This window comes from Macrobrachium rosenbergii, chromosome 54 (assembly GCF_040412425.1).
Source record: "Macrobrachium rosenbergii isolate ZJJX-2024 chromosome 54, ASM4041242v1, whole genome shotgun sequence".
Lineage (NCBI taxonomy): Eukaryota > Metazoa > Arthropoda > Malacostraca > Decapoda > Palaemonidae > Macrobrachium > Macrobrachium rosenbergii.
In genome coordinates, this window is record NC_089794.1 from 2,897,501 (window position 1) to 2,920,000 (window position 22,500).

Sequence of the window (22,500 nt, forward strand, 5' to 3'; positions counted from 1 at the left end):
TTTGTTGAAAGATTTAAAAAACTGTATCCACAATGAACTGTCCAGCATTCTTGATAATGGCCCCCAAGAATAATTACCAGTCCACTTAGACTTACGTACTTGTTCAGTGCTGACGATTGCATTGGTGAGGTGGTATGGTGTGCCTACCGTACAGTTGAGCTACATAAGCGAGTGCAACTTTCTCAGCATGCATTTTTCAAAATTAGGCAATTGTTGAAGACATAATGAATTACAGAGCAAATATCATATCAGTGAGAACCTGTATACCGAACAATTTGACACCTAGGGCAGAATGTATCTTGTTTTTGAGTGCAGTGCATTATTTCAGCCTTATCCTCGTGCATAATTACTCATCACAAAAATATATCACAGGCAAAAAAGTGATGAAATCTTAAAAAGTGGTAGTAAAGCCCAGCGACAAGAGACAGATATGGAGGTCAGGGGATACAAAGGAAGGAGTAGGACGTAAGGCTTTACTTCGCAACCTCACAAATTATGATGAAAGCAAAAAGCAGAAGTAGGAGTCTTTTCTCAACCAGTATAGAAAGCGAGTGCCATTATGATACACACAACGCTAACCATACCTGAAGAGATACACACTGGCACTACTTCAAGCAATACAATTTAAAGACATAATAGTAAATGTAGCCTATCCAATCAGAAGTGCGCGATCATATAAACGCAAATCTTCTTTGTGGGTAACAATTTTTTTTCTTCTTTGTCATCGAGAGTAATACAGTGAACTCATTCCGACTGTTGCTGTTGCGGAGACTAATGTTCAACAAAAACCTCGGCCAGGTCAATGTTGGGTGGTACCGGAATCAGGCGCTCTGGCTTAATTTTCACATCATCAGTGGTGGTTCATCCAAATCAAAGCCTTTTCAATGTGCATGTTATAATGGCACTCGCTTTCTATACTGATTGAGAAAAGACTCCTACTTCTACTTTTTGCTTTCATCACAATTTATCAGGTTGCGGAGTAAAGCCCTACGCCCTACTCCTTCCTTTGTATCCCCTGACCTCCATATCTGTCTCTTGTGGCTGAGCTTTACTACCCATTTTAGGATTTCAAAACTTTTTTGCCTGTGATTTCAGTCCTTTTTTGCAATGGCAATGCCCTAGATCAAGAAAAATTGTGGTAACAAAGGAATGGGGTTGTTTAGGTTTTAGATAGTTTTCTTAGACCTAAGTGGCTTCTCTGTGATAATGGTCAGCTCTGCTCAGTTTGCTGCATAATTATATATATATATATATATATATATATATATATATATATATATATATATATATATATATATATATATATATATCTATATCTATATATATATATATATAATATATATATATATATATATATATATATATATATATATATATATATATATATATATATATATATATATATATATATATATATATATATATATATATATATATATATATATATATATATATATATATATATATATATATATATATATATATATATATATATATATATATATATATATATATATATATATATATATATAGTTACAGGGCATGTGTGTAATTAGGTAGTTTATAAAATCACTGACAATTTTAGTAAGTTTGTGAAAATGTAAGAGACCTCATCGATCGCACCAATCGCGGTCTCTTTCAAACACACGTGTGTGTTCGTCATCCATCAGTGGGGACAAGACAAAAAAACAAGAGCATCCCGTTTTTTCTCTCTCAAGGAACGCAACTTCTACAATACAATATTTCTGTCTGTTTCTCCCAAAACCATTCTCGTCTCGACTGATGTGCAATCACCACTACTTGCATTGCCATGCAAGCATTCTAATCATGTACTCATAATTTTCCACCGAATCTTCCGTATCAAACTGTGTGTGTTTCCGTTTGTGAAGACGCCAAACGTCTCGCCATTTCACATATATTATGCTACTGCATTGTATTCATTAATCTGTCTCGAATCTCATGCAATCGACCATATGTGGAATTTCCTGGCCTTTCCATTGATATATGTTTTATCACTGTACATTTATTATGTCTCTTACAATCGCCATCTGTTTCACAGATGTCCGAAACATTACTTCTGTTTTGCCCTGTCTGTGTGTAGATGCTACTTTGCGGCTCGCACCAGAAAATAACAACTTCAAAGATTCTGTACATTCATTCAGTAAGGAACCACCAATAAACCAATCAACACCCAGCCAGTATGTCACTCAATCCCGTCCTTACACTGGTGACCCCGGAGTGACCTGAAGGAGCCAATGGTAGACGTCCGACCCAAGATGACGACCCACGCGCCAGCAAACCCTTCGCCGCCTCCCCGCTTCCCACTGTTCCCGAGTCTTCAATAGATGTCTGACCTTCAGAGATGACCCACCCCACCACTGGAGCCCTGGACGCCTCCTCCAGGAAGCCTGATGCCGCCCCCAAACTCGTACCGTACGAGCTGACCAACGAAGGACCAACCGACGTCATCCTTCAGCCTGCTGCCCTCCCCCTCGAGCTGGTTACTAAAGGATCAGCCGCCGTCATCCTTCAGCCTACTGCCGTCCCCCCTCAAGCTGGCTACCGAAGGATCATCCGACGTCATCCTTCAACCCGCTACCATCCTCCTCGAGTTCCTGCCAGCTGGCGCTGCCCTTCAGCCTCCTACCCGCCCTAAGTCCAAGCCCTTCGCGCCCATTCCAGTTATCAGCAAGACGATTTCCGCATTGAGGCCTTGCTTGTGGGGGGAGTATTGTAAGAGACCTCATCAATCGCGCCAATCGCGGTCTCTTTCAACCACACGTGTGTTCGTCATCCATCGTAGGGTACAAGGCAAAAAAAACAAGAGCATCCCATTTTCTCTCTCTCAAGGAACGCAACTTCTACCATACAATATTTCTGTCTGTTGTCTCGATATATGTACAATCACCACTACTTGCATTGCCATGCAAGCATCCCAATCATGTACTCATAATGTTCCACCGAATCTTCTGTATCAAACTGTATGTATGTTTCTGTTTGTGAAGACACCAAACGTCTCGCCATTTCACATATATTATGCTATTGCATAGTATTCATTAATCTGTCTCGAATCTCATGCAATTGGCCACCATTGTACGTTTATTATGTCTCTCACAATCGCCATCTGTTTGTCTGCCGACAAACACAGATGTCCGAAACATTACCTCTGTTTTGCCCTGTCTGTGTGTAGAAACTACTTTGCGGCTCGCAGCAGCCAATAACAACTTTGAAGATTCTGTACATTCATTCAGTATGGAACCACCAATAAACCTGACAACACCCAGCCAGTATGTCACTCTATACCATCCTTACATTATTATAAGCACAAACACTTACATATTCTAGTGCACTGTCTTGTGTATTGCAGGTACTAACCCCGCCTCGGCAAGTGACAGCAACTCAGCAGATGATGTAAACAACCCACCTCTGCAGCTGACGTCAATAACTTTGCTGACGTCAATAACTTTGCTGACGTCAATAACTTAAGTGTGGCTGATAACTTTAATCAGTCCATGACCAATATTACACGGCATCAGAATGAGGCCCACCATACTCAGTGTAATCAGGCAGATCAGATGATCAGGCACCGCAAAGTTATGTTAAAAAGCGCAATGGAGGGTGACACTAGCACTCACAATACCAACTGTGGATAGGGGGTGGGGAGATCCCAGGAACATTCTCGGTGTCATTATTCAGCTGGTCAAATGAATGACAACTACAGGATTGGGGTGAAGTCGGGTCTCTTAAAAGGCTTCTATTCTCACTACGATTTTGATGTGTGTCCTCAATGCCTATTGTCAATAAATGACATCAACACGAACAGTGAAGTATCTCTCCGAACTGCTGTTAGGTCAGTCAGATTATGGAGGGCAAGGTTTCCACAAATGTAACTGTGGTCCTAATCAATGGAAAAAGAACAGGGTAAATGCTTCAAAGCAAAACTCAGAAGCAATAGCATGTGTTATGGCAGCCTTTCCTGCCCTAATAAGTAGTATGTATCATATCACTCACATTTCAAACACGCACTGTGTTTGAAATATTGCCTTGCAATTATATACGATGTTTAAAATATCAGTTATACATAATGTTGCAATTATAAATACTGTGTTTAAAATATAGCTTTGTAAATTAATACACTGTTTGTTGCTGTTTGATTAAACGTTGTTTAACACCTTAGGTATTTCATGAAACCCCTAAGCAGATATTTCAGTATTTACACGAAATCCCTTAACATTTTAGAGATTACATGTAATTACTGATGGTTGCAGTGGATTCATGAACTTACTAAAATTTTCAGGGATTTCATTTGGTTCCTAATTACACACTTTCCTGTAACATTATATAAATATATATATATATATATATATATATATATATATATATATATATATATATATATATATATATATATATATATATATATATATATATATATATATATATATATATATATATATATATATATATATATATATATATATATGTGTTTATATACATATATATGTAAGTGTGTGTGCATGCGTGTGAAAACTAGGTTAGGTCAAAGATCGCGAAGACTAAAACCGCGTAGGTAAATTCAACGTGTGATAATTTTTAATTAAGACTAAACCACCCATGACCCGTTGGGTCACTTTTTTTAGTTACTACATTTTTAACAAAAGGCCAATACCCAAACCCATACCTATACCCACACCCACATCTGTACCATACCCATGTCTGTACCATGCCCATACCCATGTCTGTACCATACCTATACCCATACCCATAATCATACCCATATCCATACCATACTCATATCCCTATTTGTACCATACCAGTACCTATACCCATACCATACCCAAAACGATACCCATGCCCATACCAGTATTCATTCCAGACCCATATCCATACCATACCATACCCATACCTATATCCATACCATACCCATACCTATATCCATACCATACCCATACCTATACCCACAGCTAAATTAACCCTACCAATAATAGTCAGCAAAAGTCTACGGGCAACAGCAGCCCCTTTTACCTTCTGGTGTGTAAACAAACTAACAAAGAAACAAAAAAGTTTCAGAGTTTTAGTATTATACTAGACCTCTGTGACCCGTTGGGTCACTTTTTTACTTACTACATTTCTAACAAAAGATCCATACTAATACCCATACCCATATCGACCAATGCACAGATAATTGACAGTAAGTCTGCCAGCTTCCCCTGACACCACTTGTTATTCACACACATGAGAAAACTGCCTCTCTTCTAATATTGTGAGCAGTCCATACCTGAGTATCAGGAAATTTGAATTTTGGGGGCCACTCTGAAAGGCCAACTGTACCTTTAAAATTCATTATTTCAAAAAACAAAACCCGAAAGGCACCCCTCCAGAATACGAGATTTCAGAACAACTAAGCATCACGGCTGTATCTTTTACCCTTATTGCTCCACAGATATGTTAGGACCCTCACCCACCCACTTACTCCCTACCACATCCCCTGAACGCCAAAAATCGATATCTGGCTCTCTGGAACGGCTTAATGGATTTTGATGAAATTTGGCACGTTTAGAGATCTTAGTCACTAAGATCTCTAAACCTCTAAAGCCAGAGTTTCATCCCGGTTGGTTGAATATTTCCCGACTTACAGAGGGCCAAAGTCAGTGTTTTTGTGTGCTATGAGTTGCTTGGCTTAACTAACCGCCAACTACCGTGGCGCTTGATACCAAAGTACTCTGCAGTACTAGACAGTTCTGCAAAAAAGAAAAAAAATTGGCATTCTCCTCCAAATGCAAGAGTCCGCATTTGAAAGTAAAAGACACTTCCGTATTCAGTGCACCACAAAATAAAATATGAAAGGTTCTCAGCAAGACATGTTATCAGAAGGAGCGAAGTACACAGACACACACACACACACATATACATATACACGCACACACATAAAATACTTCAATTAGCACTCATAATTTCCTGACATTCAAGAGTCAGGAAAGCAACCAGTACCAAAACCCAAAGAACATAAAACAACCAGATTCCTGGGCCAGATTTGAGGTTAGGTAGGAAGTACACAAGAAAGGAACAGAATGGAGAGAACTCATAACACATCTAACCCCTTAAGAGAAAAACCTGATTAAAACTGTGATAAAGTGGCATATAGTACAGATGTACATTATCCCTCTTTCATTTAGTTGTAAATATATTTACAAAACCGAATCCATATAAGCTTTAATACGTAGTTAATTTTGAAATTACGACAACAGAAATGCAGACTATAGTCATCAATGTACATGGACATATCATTCCACAACGCAAAACATTTATAGGCCCAAGTGATCTAAAATCTAAGAGTCAGTACGTGCTTGAAATAAACCCCAAAACCCAAGATGTGAACAAAGATAATACCTCTTTCTCATCTTGCTCTGTATTGAAAGTCTTGCTTACAGCCTCCAAAATTTCTGTTAAGTCTGGGAAACTTCCAAAACTGTCATGAGTAAAAAATATGAAATAAAAAGTTAGCAGGTGCTACAGTGAAAAGACTATCCACCCAAATGTGCCGCAGAGTAAACAGGCAGTAACTAGAAGCCAGATGGTCGACGAGATAAATTTACGAGAATTCATGATCTCTTCGTCTTCTTAAGAAAGCAGACGTCAGCACCTGAAGGCAAAATTTTAATCATATAAACGATGCAAAGCAAGCATCTACTGTCCATCCAGAGGAGAAAGGTCGCATTGCAATGTTGAACATGTTTGCAAGCCTGGAGGGAACCCGATTAGTTCATAAGTAGAGAAAAAGCAAATCTGTAAACTAGAAAAAGGAGGATATAAACAATATACCAGCAAGAATGGCAAGCATGTAAACCTGTGGAAGAAGATTTGATTCGGACAGGTGGTTATTAGAGCACGTTACCAAATTTGTGGGAAAACTGAACATAACAGCAAGAGTTTAAAAAAATTGGGAAAGACAGGATTAAGCAGGAGGGGTTAACACAGTATCTGTGTGCAAGATACTGTGCGCTTGAAGAAAAACACCCATGAAATAAGCACAGAAAAGTATTTGTGTAAACCTGTGAAAATACTGAGCAAAGCAACAAGATAGTGAAATTTGTTTATGAACTTATAAAAGAAATCAGGGAAATGATGCATAGGGATGTATGTGCAAACCTGTGGATAAAATAAAGACACTGTAAACACAGACTGCTAAAGTCTTTGCGCAAACCTGTGAGAAAAATGATTAAGCAGCAAAACTGGTAAGCGTTATGTGTAAACCTACGGGAAGAAAAGGGTAAATCAGCGTAAGTATCATGATATGAACACAAGATCAAAAGTCATAATAAAAACTCATGCTTTCACAGATGTGGAAAAAATATGCAAGGGAATGAAGCAGGATTAAAACTGTGGAAGAGAAAAGGCACGGCAGCAGGATGTCTGTAGTGTCGAGTGACAAACACGGATGTATTGGATACTGAGAGAACAGTACGCTTGGTGGCCATCACTGCTCAAATATGAGTGTTATTTAGCTGGCTTCCATTACCTCTTTCAGTTCCAATTCTGTGGAGAATTTCTCAGTTGCAGTCTGGACGATTCGTGTAATACCAAACAACCCTGATCCATAGCTGTAAGTAATAGCAGTTTTTATTGACATTTCTGAAACCTTTATCTTAACTCTGCTAGCATCACAGGTCAGTACAAAAGCAGTTCCTAAATTATCTATTTTACTGTATACACATATTATTTTTGGACCTGTATTTTCTCTACTACTGTAATACATAAACACTTTCTTAAAAAGCAATTTATATATGACTATCGAATTATGAAATAAACATTTTTCAGAGACTTAATAATCCGGAAAATTAAACTTGACATCAAAACATATAAGGCAAAGGATTTTTTCAAGATCCTAATTTCCCTACTACTATATAGTACAGTATCTTATAATCTGTTGAATTAAGCTGCCATTCCACAAAGTACTGAGTAAACAATTTCTTTAATGAAGTATTCTAATGTTTGAAAAACTGGAAAGGAGAATCTTTACTTCACAAAATATTACCTAGAGAAATTAGTAAAATTTACTTTTCATAATACTTCGTGATTTGGAACTAGAGCCCCTATTTTATAAAATATTACGTAAAGAATACTTTTTGTATGAATCAAACATTTCCATGCTGTGATACTTACTAATCGATCATAAGCTTCCAATTGTCTTCTAGGTAGTTCCAAGCTATAAACTTGCCAATTTTATTACGTGCAACTGCTCCAAAGACTAGAGCAGCATCTTGCTTTCTGATGCCAGCACCTGCTGTAAAAGCCATTTTCAGGTACCTGCAAGAATAGTTAGTTTTTATTGTTACATCATGGATCAACGATTAGTGGTGAAAGCCTCAAGGCCGGGATCTTAACAAAGAATCTTTCCACAGTAAATACCGATATATTTTTACAAATGCCAACACCGAAAGGATCGGCAAACTAATGCTCTTGTCTGCTCATTGCCAATAACAGTTAAAAAAAGGAAAACAGTCGGAAGTTATTTGTTCCAATATGAAAAATTTAACATTGTCAAAGGATCACAGAGCTTCAGAGAAGGAATGCAACCTCTCATTAACCAAAAGTAGTAAATTTAAAATATGAGTATTATTATGATTAGTGAAAGTAACTGCAGTAAAAATGTTCCTGCATTCATAAAGAGCCAGTTACAACAGAATGGCCATAGTCAGCTTGTTGAATCGTCGGCTTGTTGAAAGAGAGAAACAGAGTACCGTATGGTATCATATACAGTAGGTTGAGACAAAAATATAGACTAATAAATAAACACTTTTAAATGATACATATCCTCCACTTATGAAATAGACTTTAATAAATCAGAACAACGTTGCTAATAATTACGTAATTACATATAACAAACAAGCAACAATTTTTCTGAGTAGTAGAATATTTATTTTTCTGCTTCAGTTTCCTCTGAGCTATTAGGTACCTTCTGTTTGAAATATCCTACACTCGGGTTACACAGAAGGTGTTCTCTACCGTGTGCTTCTCCTAGAATACTTTAAGCTGCTGCTTCTTCATGCACCAGTTTTCCTATATCACAGGTATATGTGAGTACAATTTCTTTTTTATAGACATGGTATCTGGTTTAAGATCTATAGGTCACAACAAGATTGTCTATGTAGACTAACAGCCCATCATACAGTGGCCTTTTATGCCCCATTAAACTTGTGATTTCTTTATCTCATCACTTACTGGTTTTCTCTTCTCTTCCTACTCCCCTGTAACAAACAACTGTGAATGGTGTTTCTTAGAGGCAGAATTTAGCTTAAACTGAAAACAAGATCAGAGAAATAAACAATGACTAATTGATTCAAGGTTTTATTGTTAAATTCCCAAAGTAGACTGCTTATGTGAGAAAGAAGAGAGAAAGAGCCATGAGAAGAAAAACAGAGAAAAAGAAACAGATAAAAACACTAGTTAGTAAAAACAGCTGGGAAATGAATTACTTACAGAATATGAGAAATTTTCATAAAAGCATCAATATTTGTTAAGTCTCTTTCTTCAGGAAAGAATTACCAGTGAAACCATACCTATCAAGAAAATATGGCCTCGATTTCAATATTAGATTTTAAAATATCAACATTCAAGAATCTGGTTACCTAGACAGAATCCAGACATCTTTACTGCAACCCATTGCCTGAAGTAACTTGGTCTTCTCACTGGCAACATTGGAATTGAGGTATTGCTCCCAAGCAAAATTCCACTCCTCTTCCCCTCCCTTGGAGATGGCTGTGCAATAGACGATGCTCTTCAGATTGGGAGAGATGATGCTGAAATAAATGGCTCTTCGTTATAAAAAAAAAAAAAAAACTAAATCATACATACTAATAAGGACCTGACCATTCCACTATGTTGTTTCGTATAGGATTTTCTTATGACGAAAACTCCAAGATGGTATTGGCTGCCAAAATAAAGCTGCAAGAAAGGTGTGCTATTGGACTTATCTCATAAATGATGACAACTGTGCATATTCCAAAGAATCAGTTTAATGATTCTACATTCTGAAAGTGTACAAATGAAAATCCCATCAAAGCAGTTGACTACTAAGCAAAATTTGTGGGACTGCAAGGGCCTATTACAGTATATAAAAAAATATGATTAACCCTCAACAAAATATAGTTGTCGATCACTATACAAATTGATCAATGAAAGATTTATAGCTTATGACACTAAATTTTACCAGAGTCTCCTCTAAGATCCCTATGATTGCTCATGCAATCTGTGATTTTTTTTATTTCCATTAGTTATTAATTTTACTAAAACCTAATAGAATTACTGCATACTGTAGTTCAGTCTAAAGATATTTCTGTGTACATAAGCTTACTTACTATTCCTGCATTGCAAGGCATGCATTTACAACCTCATGCTATGAAATACCCAATTCTTGATATTGGTGATGCAATCCTGTGGTCAGCTCACTTATGCCAGGCAAGTATAGCAAGTATTGCAGTTCCCTGCTGCCATCTTATTACAAGATATGTCCATATAGGTCATACTACATTCTTATCACTTGATAAAATCTACATATAAAAGGATCTTAAACTGTATTTAAGCTCTCATCTACTGTATACACTCATACTCACGCACACACCAGCAGTCCAAACAAAAAGCGATACACATTGGCATCACCCCCTAAATTTCATGCATCAACCAAGAGGTGAGCATTCAGTCATTTAATTCCGTTTCTGTACTTTACTTTCCTCTGAATAGTGTGCCATTAGTCAAAAATAGTTATCCTCGAATAGTTTAGTCATTATCAATATTCTACATCAGTTATTCTGCATTCATAATTCTCATTTGACTCAAACTTCACATTTTTAGTTTCCTTCGTTGTCAGTCTTCTGATTGTCCATGGACAGTCCTGAGCAACTTTATCTGCAATGTGATTTCTTGAATTTTACCGCTTCCTGTTCCACACCTTTCCTGGAAAGTGTCTCTTTAACTTTCATCTCGAAGACTGAGGTAATTTAATTATGTTTTGAGGAGAAAACAGCAATTAGCCAAAAGAATGGGTAGATAAGGAAGTGGCAGGATGAAGCCCAATAAGGTGGCTCATAAAGACGTGGAGAATGCTAAAGATGAAAGCCTCAACCAAACGGGAACAAGGGCTGAAAGTGATCTAGGCAGAACAGAGGGAAGAGAACTCATTTTACATTTAATCCCATGAAGGGAACACCTGTCATGGATACGGTATTCATGATGATGATGATGATATTCTTCAACTTTGAATAGTCACCTCGCATCCTCTGGGTTGGTCATCCACCGTCTGTACATGGCCAGAGATTTGTTGACACAGTCTTCGTAACCAAGATCACAAGCCCACATCAGAGCCTGTACGCGCTTTAACTGGGTCAGATGTGGGTCGTTCACACTATCTTCGAAGCCCACAGAGTTGTATAGAGGAATTAGCAGGTCAAGCACGTATTTCTGTAAAAGGAAGTATTAATTATTAAAAAAATTAAAAGATAAAATCTTGTAATCTGAGAAGACCCAGTTTTTATTGAAACGGTTTAAAGCCACAGAATTATACAGATGAATCAGAAGATCAAGCATGCACAATTGTGAAATAAAGACCTGCCCACTCATTCTGAAGCACTGAATGACCTCGTAGGTCCCAGCGCTTGGCCTTAGGTCTAAATTCTGTATTCTATTCTATTCATTTTGAGTACACAATTTATCAATATCTGATATTGTGAAAGTCAGGATGATTACATATACTATTTTCAAAGTCACTCAGTAAGGCTAGAATATGTTTCTCTAAACCGAAGGCTCCACAACTCTGTATCATTTGTTTCTCATCTTAATAAGCAAATCCAGTGCTCATTCAAATTTCATTTGACAAAATGAAGTTCACAAAAAGAACAAAGAGAGAGACAGGGCCACTTCTATGTTAGCGAATAATCTAAGCTTTCAGATCTTCAATTGAGCTTCCTATTCTGAGAACCAGATTCAGTTCTTTCACTGTAGGAGTAATTAATGATAAATCATTATTTTATGTAGCTCTTATTTAAAACTAGTAAAGTAAATAATATTTGTAAATAATAATGGCTGAAAGTAGGCTATATTTCCCTGCAGGAAGAGTAATGCTTTGGATACATCCAAATAACACATCCAGCTATTTTATAAATTTTATATTTTTGTTTTAGATTAAAGATGAATGAGATGGAGCAGAAAGTAACTGAGGAAACAGTGCTGACCTATAAACTGAATCTTGCAGTAAGTCTAAATGGTAGCTCAGTAGTATCGCTAATGAATTTCCACTTCATTGATCCCCAGTTCAAATTTGACTAAAGAGGTTAGGAAGGAAGCTGGAGGGCAGAGAAGGGAAGGGAAATACAGTAGATCTAACTACTGATGAATCGCTTTCCTCGTTCCAAGAGACCTTGGACACTGATTAAATGTGTGTATTTTTGGTCTCAAGGACACTATGAGATACTACAATGGCATTTTCCTTGTCTCTGATGCAAATTAACAACCTCTAAGTCATTATCTTCAGTCTCCAAGTCAGCAACTTACCTTAAATGATCCATAAGCTCCGGATGCAGAGAACATACCGTTCAAGTAATCCATGTTGTTCAAGGCAGCGGCCCAGGGGATATATTCAGTCTCTTTAGTCAAGTACGCAATGACGTTCAGAGCTGTTGAATAAGACAACTGGCCTGTTGGAAAAAAAAGGGCATTGTCAACAGAACTGACATTCAGAATGATTATAGATCTTTCTAAGTGTCATTATCATCTAACTTAGTTTAATTCTTTTCCGCTTTTATTGCATATAATCAGTCAACACTCAATTCTATACTTATTATTGCTTGTATATAAGTTTTCACCACTACAATATTTGCTACATAAGATTAAATAGAAATATCATTAATATAATCACCAGTTCACTGTAACAAGCTCTATGACCACACTTCTCAAAAACTTTGTTACAAAAGACAATAAATCATTGCTCACACCAATGTCCACACGATTTTTACTCAAACATCACTTCAGCTATTTCTGATACCTCGTTTACATTTCCTGAGAACCTTGGAAGACTGAATGAGTTTTGAATCTTCAAGTTATTTCTCAGCAGCTGGACTGTAAGTAACTGTGCAATTGTATACAAGTGTTTGGTGTGTGAAAAAATTTTGAACTTGTCTCCAAAAGGGAAGGAATGAATAGATGGCAATTTCACCAGTTTTTCTATTTTCAATCTTTTCACATTTTCATAATCTAAATTTTTTTTTTGCAGATTTGGGTCGTGTTTGATAATCTTTGTGAAATAAATAGCATTCAATCATATTTAGGGCCAATGAAATTTTGATATATGGAGATGGAGTCAGTGGATGATATAATCAATGGTAGAGTAACCTTTTTGTTTCTTACATATGTTCAGATTGGTTTTCAGTATTTGGTCACGAGTGAACACAAGAAAGTCATGCACAAGGTGAACTGAATTCTGAGGAAATTTGCTAAGTTGATAAACGGCTCTTTTTTCTCTCTCTTTCATTATCAATGCAGCCCTGATAAAGATAAAGCTGTAAATCCAACTTCAATCATGACTTTCAATTAAATGAACATCTAAATAGCTGAGATCACAATGAAGCAGTAGCTTCTGCTTCGGGAAACTCGGTGAACGTTTTCTTGAATGGTGAAAGTAAAACACTAAAAAGCTTCTTTCCCAACATACCAGCACGAGCTAGATCAAGAGCGTCGTCAATAATCTGAGCTCGATTGATAACATGGATGGCCTCGTGGTCTTCTTCGAGTTGTTGGACAATCAAATTCCAGTTGTTGTCATCATAGTTGACCCTGAAATATCCGGTCTCCTGTAGGTTGAAGATGACCCACTTGTCTCGTGCAGGCAAGGAATTGATTCTGATCTCAGATTCGGAATTCTTCATCCACACTTTGGCCCGAGTGTCCGCAAAGTTGGGGCTTTCCTGACTGGTATAGGTCAGAGGTACCCACCACTTGTAGTCATGGGTATCTGTGGAGTTCTCATTCTTCACCAACAAAAAGCGCTCCTGTGGAGGAAGACCATTATGAGACTTCAAGAAAAAGTGTATACTATGAACAAAACCTCAGTAAAGACTTTCCGAAACAGCCTTCTAGCTGTTCATTTTTGCAATTGCGTGATTCAATGCTGAATTTACACAGATATCCAGTGTGAAGGCTTGTGCTAACCAGTATGTCAGAATAAAGGGCGAATTCTTAATCCAAGCAAGAATAAAAGACCCTGCTATAAAGTACTGTTGGGATGAATTTCTAGGCTCTCATGCAACTCAAACAAAAAATAAGAATTCTGCCTACACAGGTGACCCTTCCCTTATTCTGCGTGAACAAACTTCTTTACCAAGAGGTTTGCTATTTCTTTACATAAGAAGCTAATCTACCCCTCTCGACTTTGATAAAGAAAAACACTTTACAGCAATTATGTTGCCAAATCTAAATTACTCGGTAAGATTTTGAACCATGGAGTAATACAAATAAATTGCGATTATATTTGCGTGTAATTTGTTGATTCTTTAATTTTTTTATTTCCTCCTATTTCTAGTAAACTCTTTTGTCATTTTGTGTAAAACTTCTAAAAAGAAAAGAGGAAAATATTCACGATAAGCAAAGGCAAAGCTGACAAACAATTGTGCAAACGTGAAAAATTTAGAACACGAAATCTCCAAAGAGCATTTTCAGTGCCAAACCAGTTCAGTTCAGTTTAGTGTCTCCCTCATACCTGTGTTACAGAAGCTGAAGTACCAGATGGACTTCTTTCCACTTTGATGACTGGATAACCCATTTGGAGGGTCCAGGTGTCCATCACCGTCTTCACCGTGAGGTCCTTTGGCAAAGTCCCGTCTCCATGGCCTGCTTCCGTCAGGAACCTCCACAGATCGTCTTGCTCAGCATTTTTGTATTTTCTGGAACACAGTAAACGACGACAGGCAGATCAGCAGTGAGGTCAGTGTGAGATGAACTATTGGGTAAGAGATCACTGAGGAAGTGAAGTCACAGACAAAAGTGCAGTATGAGGGAAAATGAGCTACTTAAGGAAAACTAAGAGTGACGAGAAGTAACTGAGACGAGAGTGAAGTTCTTAAGTGAAGCGGATCACTCAAGGATATAAGGCGATAAAGAACGTAAAGTCACTGAGGGAAGGAAGTTACTGATGGATATGAAGCAGGCAAAAGTTAAGAAGTTCATGAAGAACTGACGATAAAAAGGAAGGGAGGGAAAGCAAGAAACTGAAGAACTGCTGGATGATGAAGGTACAGAGAGGAGAGAGAAACCAAAGGTTAGAGAGGAGTGAAATCAGTAGATCAAGATAAGTTAGCTTTACAAATGTATAACTCATAATGTACATGCCGCCATAAACTCTCTCAAAAAAAAGGAAATAGTTCATCATTGATGTAATTATCTATAATTATCAAGTACAAAAGAAATCTCGTACTTACAAAGTAGTAAGATAATTACTAAGTCCCTTGGTGAAAGTGCTGGGAGTTAGGAAGTAGTTCATCATACGGATGATGGAAGATCCTGCGAATGTTGGATTTATTTTAACAACTGATTAATTTTGTCTTTCATACACACGCACACACACACAGATAAGGCTGTCATTCTTGGTATGTGAAAACGTTTGGAGGATAATGCATATCCATCATACATAATATATTATGCGTGAGCCTTTATAGATAATCTGTTTTTCTTATTTCTTAATAGTTGGTATATATACACAGCAAATCAGCCCGTGCTTAAAGAAACAATAGGAGTACTGCAGAGTTAAAATTACGACCAGGCTTTAGAGACTTTCAAAATGATCCAACGTCCTGTAAAAATGTGAAGAACAATGATTTTGAAGTTGTATTTCAGACCTTCTACATCGGATAATATTTCCTTCTCTGAGTATAACTTCAGGGGTCTGAACGAAAATAGGCTTCCTGACAACGAATATAAACTTGCAAGCGTAATCTCTTCCTTTACGAACATCCTTAAGCATGACTGTCATTTGAATTCTCTCTCTCTCTCTCTCTCTCTCTCTCTCTCTCTCTCTCTCTCTCTCTCTCTCTCTCTCTCTCTCTCTCTCTCTCTCTCTCCACGACAGAAGATTTCTCCCCGCATTCACTGGGGAAACGGTAAGCCATCCGCCTGCCAAGGTAATAAACAGATGTCCGTAGATCATCATCTATCAAATCGTCAAGCAACCATGGCATCATTTTCTCGCTCACTGGCCATCAGTCCTCCAAGAAACTATCAAGTCTGACCATCAACTCTCCCAATATCGCTGTCATTAATCACTAACTTGCAAATTGGCCCATTATATGCCCATGACTACTAATTTCTCCACGACATACTGATTTCTCATCAATTATTTTAACACTCCATAGCCATTAACCATCCCTGTAAGCATTAAACAGTATCAGTTAACTGTCTTGTTAACCATAACATTCCTCTTTTCCATTAACATCGGCAATACTTAGCAGCGTCATCAAGTATCTCAATACTATTTTGTTTCCCTATCATCCTGTGAGCCCTTACTGGCCCTTAACTACATTATCAGTTATCTATTAGCTGTCACGTTACATTTAACCATTGATGACCATTAGCCACCACCGTTTAACCATTAATGCCAGGCTTTAACCATTTAAAAATCGCTTTATAATTGTCATCAATCCAATTAACCATTAATTCATCTTCAGCTCTGGAGTCGGTTCACCAACTTTCCCATTAACCCCTTACTCACCTTATACTATCAACTCCGGTATGATCGTTATTTTACCATTTGTTATCCGTTCCCTCTGACTGTCAAGATCCTTTTAATCACAAGTCACCCTTTAACCATTAACATCTATTACCCTGTCCATCAAACAACCTCCCCCACACCGTCTGTTTTCATAGCAAGCAACAGGCATCGCTGACAAGTGGTAGACGTAACAGAGTCCAAAAAGTTACTCAGCAATTTCAGTTGTAGCTGTAAACTGAGAGAGAGAGAGAGAGAGAAATTTTTTTTTCTATGAAAGTTAAAGAAAGAAGCGCCTTGCCTAATGCACGAGGATGATGCTTGTGTGCAATATAAAAAGCCGCTTTCATATGTTTCTGCCTTTCTCTCAGAGTATTGTTATCACCCCTGGGAAGTTACAGAGGACACAAGATAATGCCTGTCTTGTGTTCTTCCTTCTACTTGAAGATCATGGAATGCCTCCGAGATCCACTTAACTGCTTGACAACAAATGGTGATCATATACACAAATTCTCGAAACCTGGGCTCTGCCATAGCCTCACTGCAATGGTCTTCAATAGTCTTAGCTTTGGATTCGGTTGCTTAAGGAAAAACTCACGAAAGTATCCCTCTCGTTTTTCATATTCATTTCAATAGTTATTTTGACCTAACTTATTTTGTTGTTCTTTGCTAGCGAAGTTAATTTCATTTTCTATAAAAATGTGCTGCATTAACGATCTTGTATTGTTCTAGATTTTTGTCTTCACGGTCTTTTACTTTTTTAAAAGCCAGTGTAATGAACTGGCAAATGCTGGTATACGAATCAGCAGAATACAAAGGCAAGGGGAGAATTGCTGGATATATTACATATTTATCTTGCTGAGTACTCAGGGGAATATACTGTATTTCTTGTGAAGAGACACGGTCATAAGAGCAGAGATGCCCTCATCAGTCTCTCTCAATCGTTACAAGGAATGGGTCACTGAACGTCACTCTCCTAGGTAATAAATCATGCCTCTAAAACGATCTGTAAATCATCTGGGAAGGAAATGTGTTGTACATTCCAGAGACGACCTAGAAGCCAAGTACGCACAACAAACAATCCTGTATGCAAACAACTGTCTCTTCTCTTTGCTTACAAATCACAAAGGTGCTAACTTCTCTTCCTCTCACCTTTACTGTAGGAGATGCGGTCGAAAATTTCATTGATTTCATCTGGGTGGTTGACAGGGATGCTGATTGGGTGAGAAGACTCCAGACAGTCGAGGCTGAAGACATTCTGGACATCTTTTATCACCGTTTGTTGCATCATCTTCCACGAAGGCTCAAACTGTGCAAGGGAGAAAAAAGTTGTGCTTTTAAATATTCAATGTGCGCACATATATGTACAGAACTAGCAAAAATGGCCATATACTTGCTGTTTCCAAAGAGCAGAATGCCGTTACACAAAAGAAATGGACAGTTACCCAAAATGATTTCAGTCAGTCAGTCAATTACTGCCACATCCCAGGGGATACACTGGGCCTTGCCAATTCTTGCCAAAAATGTTCTTCAGAACATCCCATTGTTCCTCTCCTACTTCCTCCTCGTTGTTCTCAGTCATACCTTCCAAGGTCTACCACTTCCACATTTTCGAATTGAATATAGAATTAAGGCCAAAGACCAAGCACTGGGACCAATGAGGTCATTCAGCGCTGAAACGGAAATTGACAGTAAAAGTCTGAAAGGTGTAACAGGAGGAAAACCCCACAGTTGCATTATGAATCATTTGTAAGATGGAAGAAAGAGAATATGAAAGGAGGTACAGCAAAAGGAACGAAAGAGGTCGCAGCTAGGGGCCGAGGGGACGCTGCAAAGAACCTTAGGTAATGCCTACAGTTCACCGCATGATGTGGGCTGACGGCACTAACCCCCTACGGAGTTCCACATTTTCCCTCAGTCAGTATACGAGTAACTAAACATTTTTGTGCTTATTTTAGTGTATATTGAAAGTAGGCTATTATACAGCATCGGTTTGAACATTTCGACTGTCTTTATGTTTTTCTCATCCTCTCCTCAAATTTGCCTGCTTCTAAACACTCATGCCGCCGAATGCTTAGACCTTTTGACACCTATCATTCCATCTCCAATAACACATTATTCTCTACATTCGTATTAATGATTTCGGTTTTTGGCAGGTAAATAATAATTTCTACTTTGCTTTCCTCTCTCACCAAACAATCTAATACCGGTTGCGTTTACAAAAGATTTCTGCGTAGAAATGCAGTATCGTCAGCATAGCCAAGATTCAAAAACCTTTTATTCTCTTTCCTATTAATATCAAATTTTTTCGTATCAAAATCCCTTAACTACAAGAAGTAACGAGGGGGACGGAATGACAGCCTCCATCGCCTCAGTCCCCACTCCTGAGGCTGCAAAGAAGCCTTCATTCAAGCACGAAATATCTACCAACTTTTTGAGGCTTCTTACAAGATCTCAAGATTTCCAACTTGACCAAATATGAAAACAAGTTAAAAAATGCGCCGAAGTTTCTTCGGCGCAATCGAGTTTTCTGTGCAACGTATAATGCTGTATGAAACTTTCAGCCACGGTCCATGAAACTCTCAGCCAGGGCCCGGTGGTGGCCTGTTGTTGGCAGCTATTGCGGTGCCAGACTCACGATCATGGCTAACTTTAACCTTAAATAAAATAAAAACACTACTGAGGCTAGAGGGCTGCAATTTGGTATGTTTGATAATTGGAGGGTCGATGATCAACATACCCATTTGCAGCCCTCTAGCCTTATAGTAGTTGTCAAGATCTAAGGGCGGAGAAAAAGTGCGGACAGAAAAAAGTGCGGACGGACAGACAAAGCCACCTCAATAGTTTTCTTTTACAGAAAACTAAAACGTGAAACTTTAGAATGCAAAAAGTCGAGTTCTCTTATCAAATATAACATTGACACAGAACAAAAACTTAATGTCAGTTTATTATCCTTCTGTTCCAAGATGATTCCACATAAAGAGCTGCATATCGGCCACATATAGGCCTACAACTACGCATAAAAAATTTTTGAGCGTTTATTTTCACTATCGTAGCCTACTCCTTACTGTGTGAATATGACAGGTTTATCTGTTTACCTGGAAGAGTCACTCACACACATAAATAAATATATAAACAAATTCGTCAATATATGAATAAATATAAAATAAGTTTGTATATATATATATATATATATATATATATATATATATATATATATATATATATATATATATATATATATATATATATATATAAAAACAGGATACATTTATATTTAATATGAGCTCTTCGATACCGCGCGCGCCAGAGCTGAAATTCCCAGGCGCACCTTTGATTTTAATACGCCGTTCCAGATTTCACTCGCGTAGCCATCGGAGATGTTATTGAAATATGCAATATATAGATAAAAGTTTGAAGAAAAACTGATAGAGAAAACTCGGTGAAAACGTAATTTCGATATCTCTTCCCCAACCAGAAGCTACGCGAGCTTTAGATGAAAGAGATAAATGGGTCATTAATAAAGGATGCCACGTCTCAGTCCTTTTCCATTATCTGAAGGTGCGGCGAGCTGCGCTATGGTATTTTTTTCCCCTTAAACTAGACGTTTCATCGGCTAAGCAGGGGGAGAGTGGGAGAGGAGGGGTATAAGTACAGGAAAGATGCTTCCGAGGAACGTCCATCTCCCCATGACAATGTCATTACCATGGTATACCCCCTAACGTTTTTATAAGGAAACCGATAAACGCACGGCTCTTGTAAATTTAAGGCACGCTTTGTACAGAGACAAATACAACGATTTTTTTTAGCGGGGATTCGTAAGTGTACCCAGATATAAAATTCTAGTGTTAATTTCATCACATATACAATATACAAAAGGTTTATTCAGATCAATGACACTCAAATCTGCTTTTGGGGTAGGTTAGCCCATCAGTCATACAACTTACGGACGTCGGAGCTTTCTCTCTTTCTTTTTCCTCTCCTTTCTGTCTCTCTCTCTCTCTCTCTCTTCTTTCTCTCTCTCTATCTTTTTTTCTCTCTCTCTCTCTTTCCTTCTTCAAGGTACCATTCCGAATTTCCCGTTGGTGTTGAAAAAAAGTGTGCTGTAGGCTACATGGTCTTCTTCGTATCACATTTGCGAAAGAGATGTGAGCCGTGTAACCTCTTGACGTCAGCAGCGTTTTCATCGACACGGGACGCATTTTCCGTCGAACTAGTGGTAAAAAGCTTAGTGGGAAAAGTTCAAATAAGAGGCATGAAGTAAAAAAGACAGAGTGAAATACAGTGAAAAAATACAGTATAGACGAAGTGAAAGCAAGTCAACAAAAAAAAAAAAAGCGAATGGGTGCAAAGAACTTGAAGTTAAAAGTAAGTATTGTGAAAATTAAAAACCATGTCGCTCAAGAATAAAATGAAATAAAAAAGACGCATCACGTGTCTGTTTGAATCTGTTTCTCGGATACCCATACCTTCCAGGCCATGCCTCGTCATGTCGAAACAGGTGCCAGATAGCAGCATATATATATATATATATATATATATATATATATATATATATATATATATATATATATATATATATATATATATCAGAAAGCTATAAACACATAAATATATAATTCACTCTACCTATAATATATTTTCATATATATTATATATATTTTAAGTTGATAATATCCACCGTCCCGTGGGATATATACGGACGAGGAATCAGGACTATAGTACGCATAACGAAATACAAGAGAGTTATTCGATCCCACGGGACGGTGGACTTATTATCAACTTATATATATATATATATATATATATATTATATATATATTATATATATATATAATTGATATTATATATTTTAATAGCTATATTGTATATAATATGATGTGATAAATAGTCATATATATATATATATATATATATATATATATATATATATATATATATATATATATACTGTTATATATGTATGTATAGACCTTGCACCTATACAAGTTTGTAAGAGACGCATCGCACCGATGGCGGTCTCTTTCGAGCACACGTGCGTTCGTCATCCATCGGAGGGGACAGAGAGAAAAACAAAGAGAATCCCGTTTTCTCTCCATCAAGGAACGCAACTTCTACCATACAATATTTCTGTCTGTTTCTCCCTAACCATTGTTGTCTCGATTTATGTACAATCATCACTACTTGGATTGCCATGCAAGCATTCTAATCATGTACTCATAATGTTCCACCGAATCTTCTGTATCAAACTGTATGTGTTTCTGTTTGTGAAGACGCCAAATGTCTTGCCATTTCACATACATTATGCTACTGCATTGTATTCATTAATCTGTCTCGAATCTCATGCAATTGGCCATATCTGGAATTTCCTGGACTTTCCATTGACATATGTTTTATCACTGTACGTTTATTATGTCTCTCACAATCGCCATTTGTTTGTCTGCCGACAAACACAAATGTCCAAAACATTACCTCTATTTTGCCCTGTCTGTGTGTAGATGCTACTTTGCAGCTCGCACCAGCCAATAACAACTTCGAAGATTCTGTACATTCATTTACGGGCTGCTCTAGGAGCAAGAGACTGTGCTGGCACAAGGCCAGCTAAATCTAAAACAACAACAACATGTACATTCATTCAGTAAGGAACCACCAATAAACCAGTCAACACCCAGCCAGTATGTCACTCAATCCCATCCTTACACTGGTGACCCTGGAGTGACCCGTAGGAGCCGATGGCAGATGTCCGACCCACA

At 37.6% G+C, this 22,500-nt stretch overlaps 1 protein-coding gene across 1 annotated transcript in view; it reads right to left on the bottom strand.

Moving 5' to 3' along the window:
- Nucleotides 1-22,500, bottom strand: part of LOC136834730 (aminopeptidase N-like) — a 107,637-nt gene that overhangs the window by 3,909 nt on the left and 81,228 nt on the right. Inside the window, 9 exon segments of the mRNA XM_067097325.1 lie at nucleotides 7,520-7,601; nucleotides 8,164-8,307; nucleotides 9,630-9,800; nucleotides 11,267-11,457; nucleotides 12,547-12,689; nucleotides 13,703-14,039; nucleotides 14,747-14,930; nucleotides 15,465-15,546; nucleotides 17,900-18,056. Of these exon segments, the coding sequence (XP_066953426.1) occupies nucleotides 7,520-7,601; nucleotides 8,164-8,307; nucleotides 9,630-9,800; nucleotides 11,267-11,457; nucleotides 12,547-12,689; nucleotides 13,703-14,039; nucleotides 14,747-14,930; nucleotides 15,465-15,546; nucleotides 17,900-18,056 (1,491 nt within the window).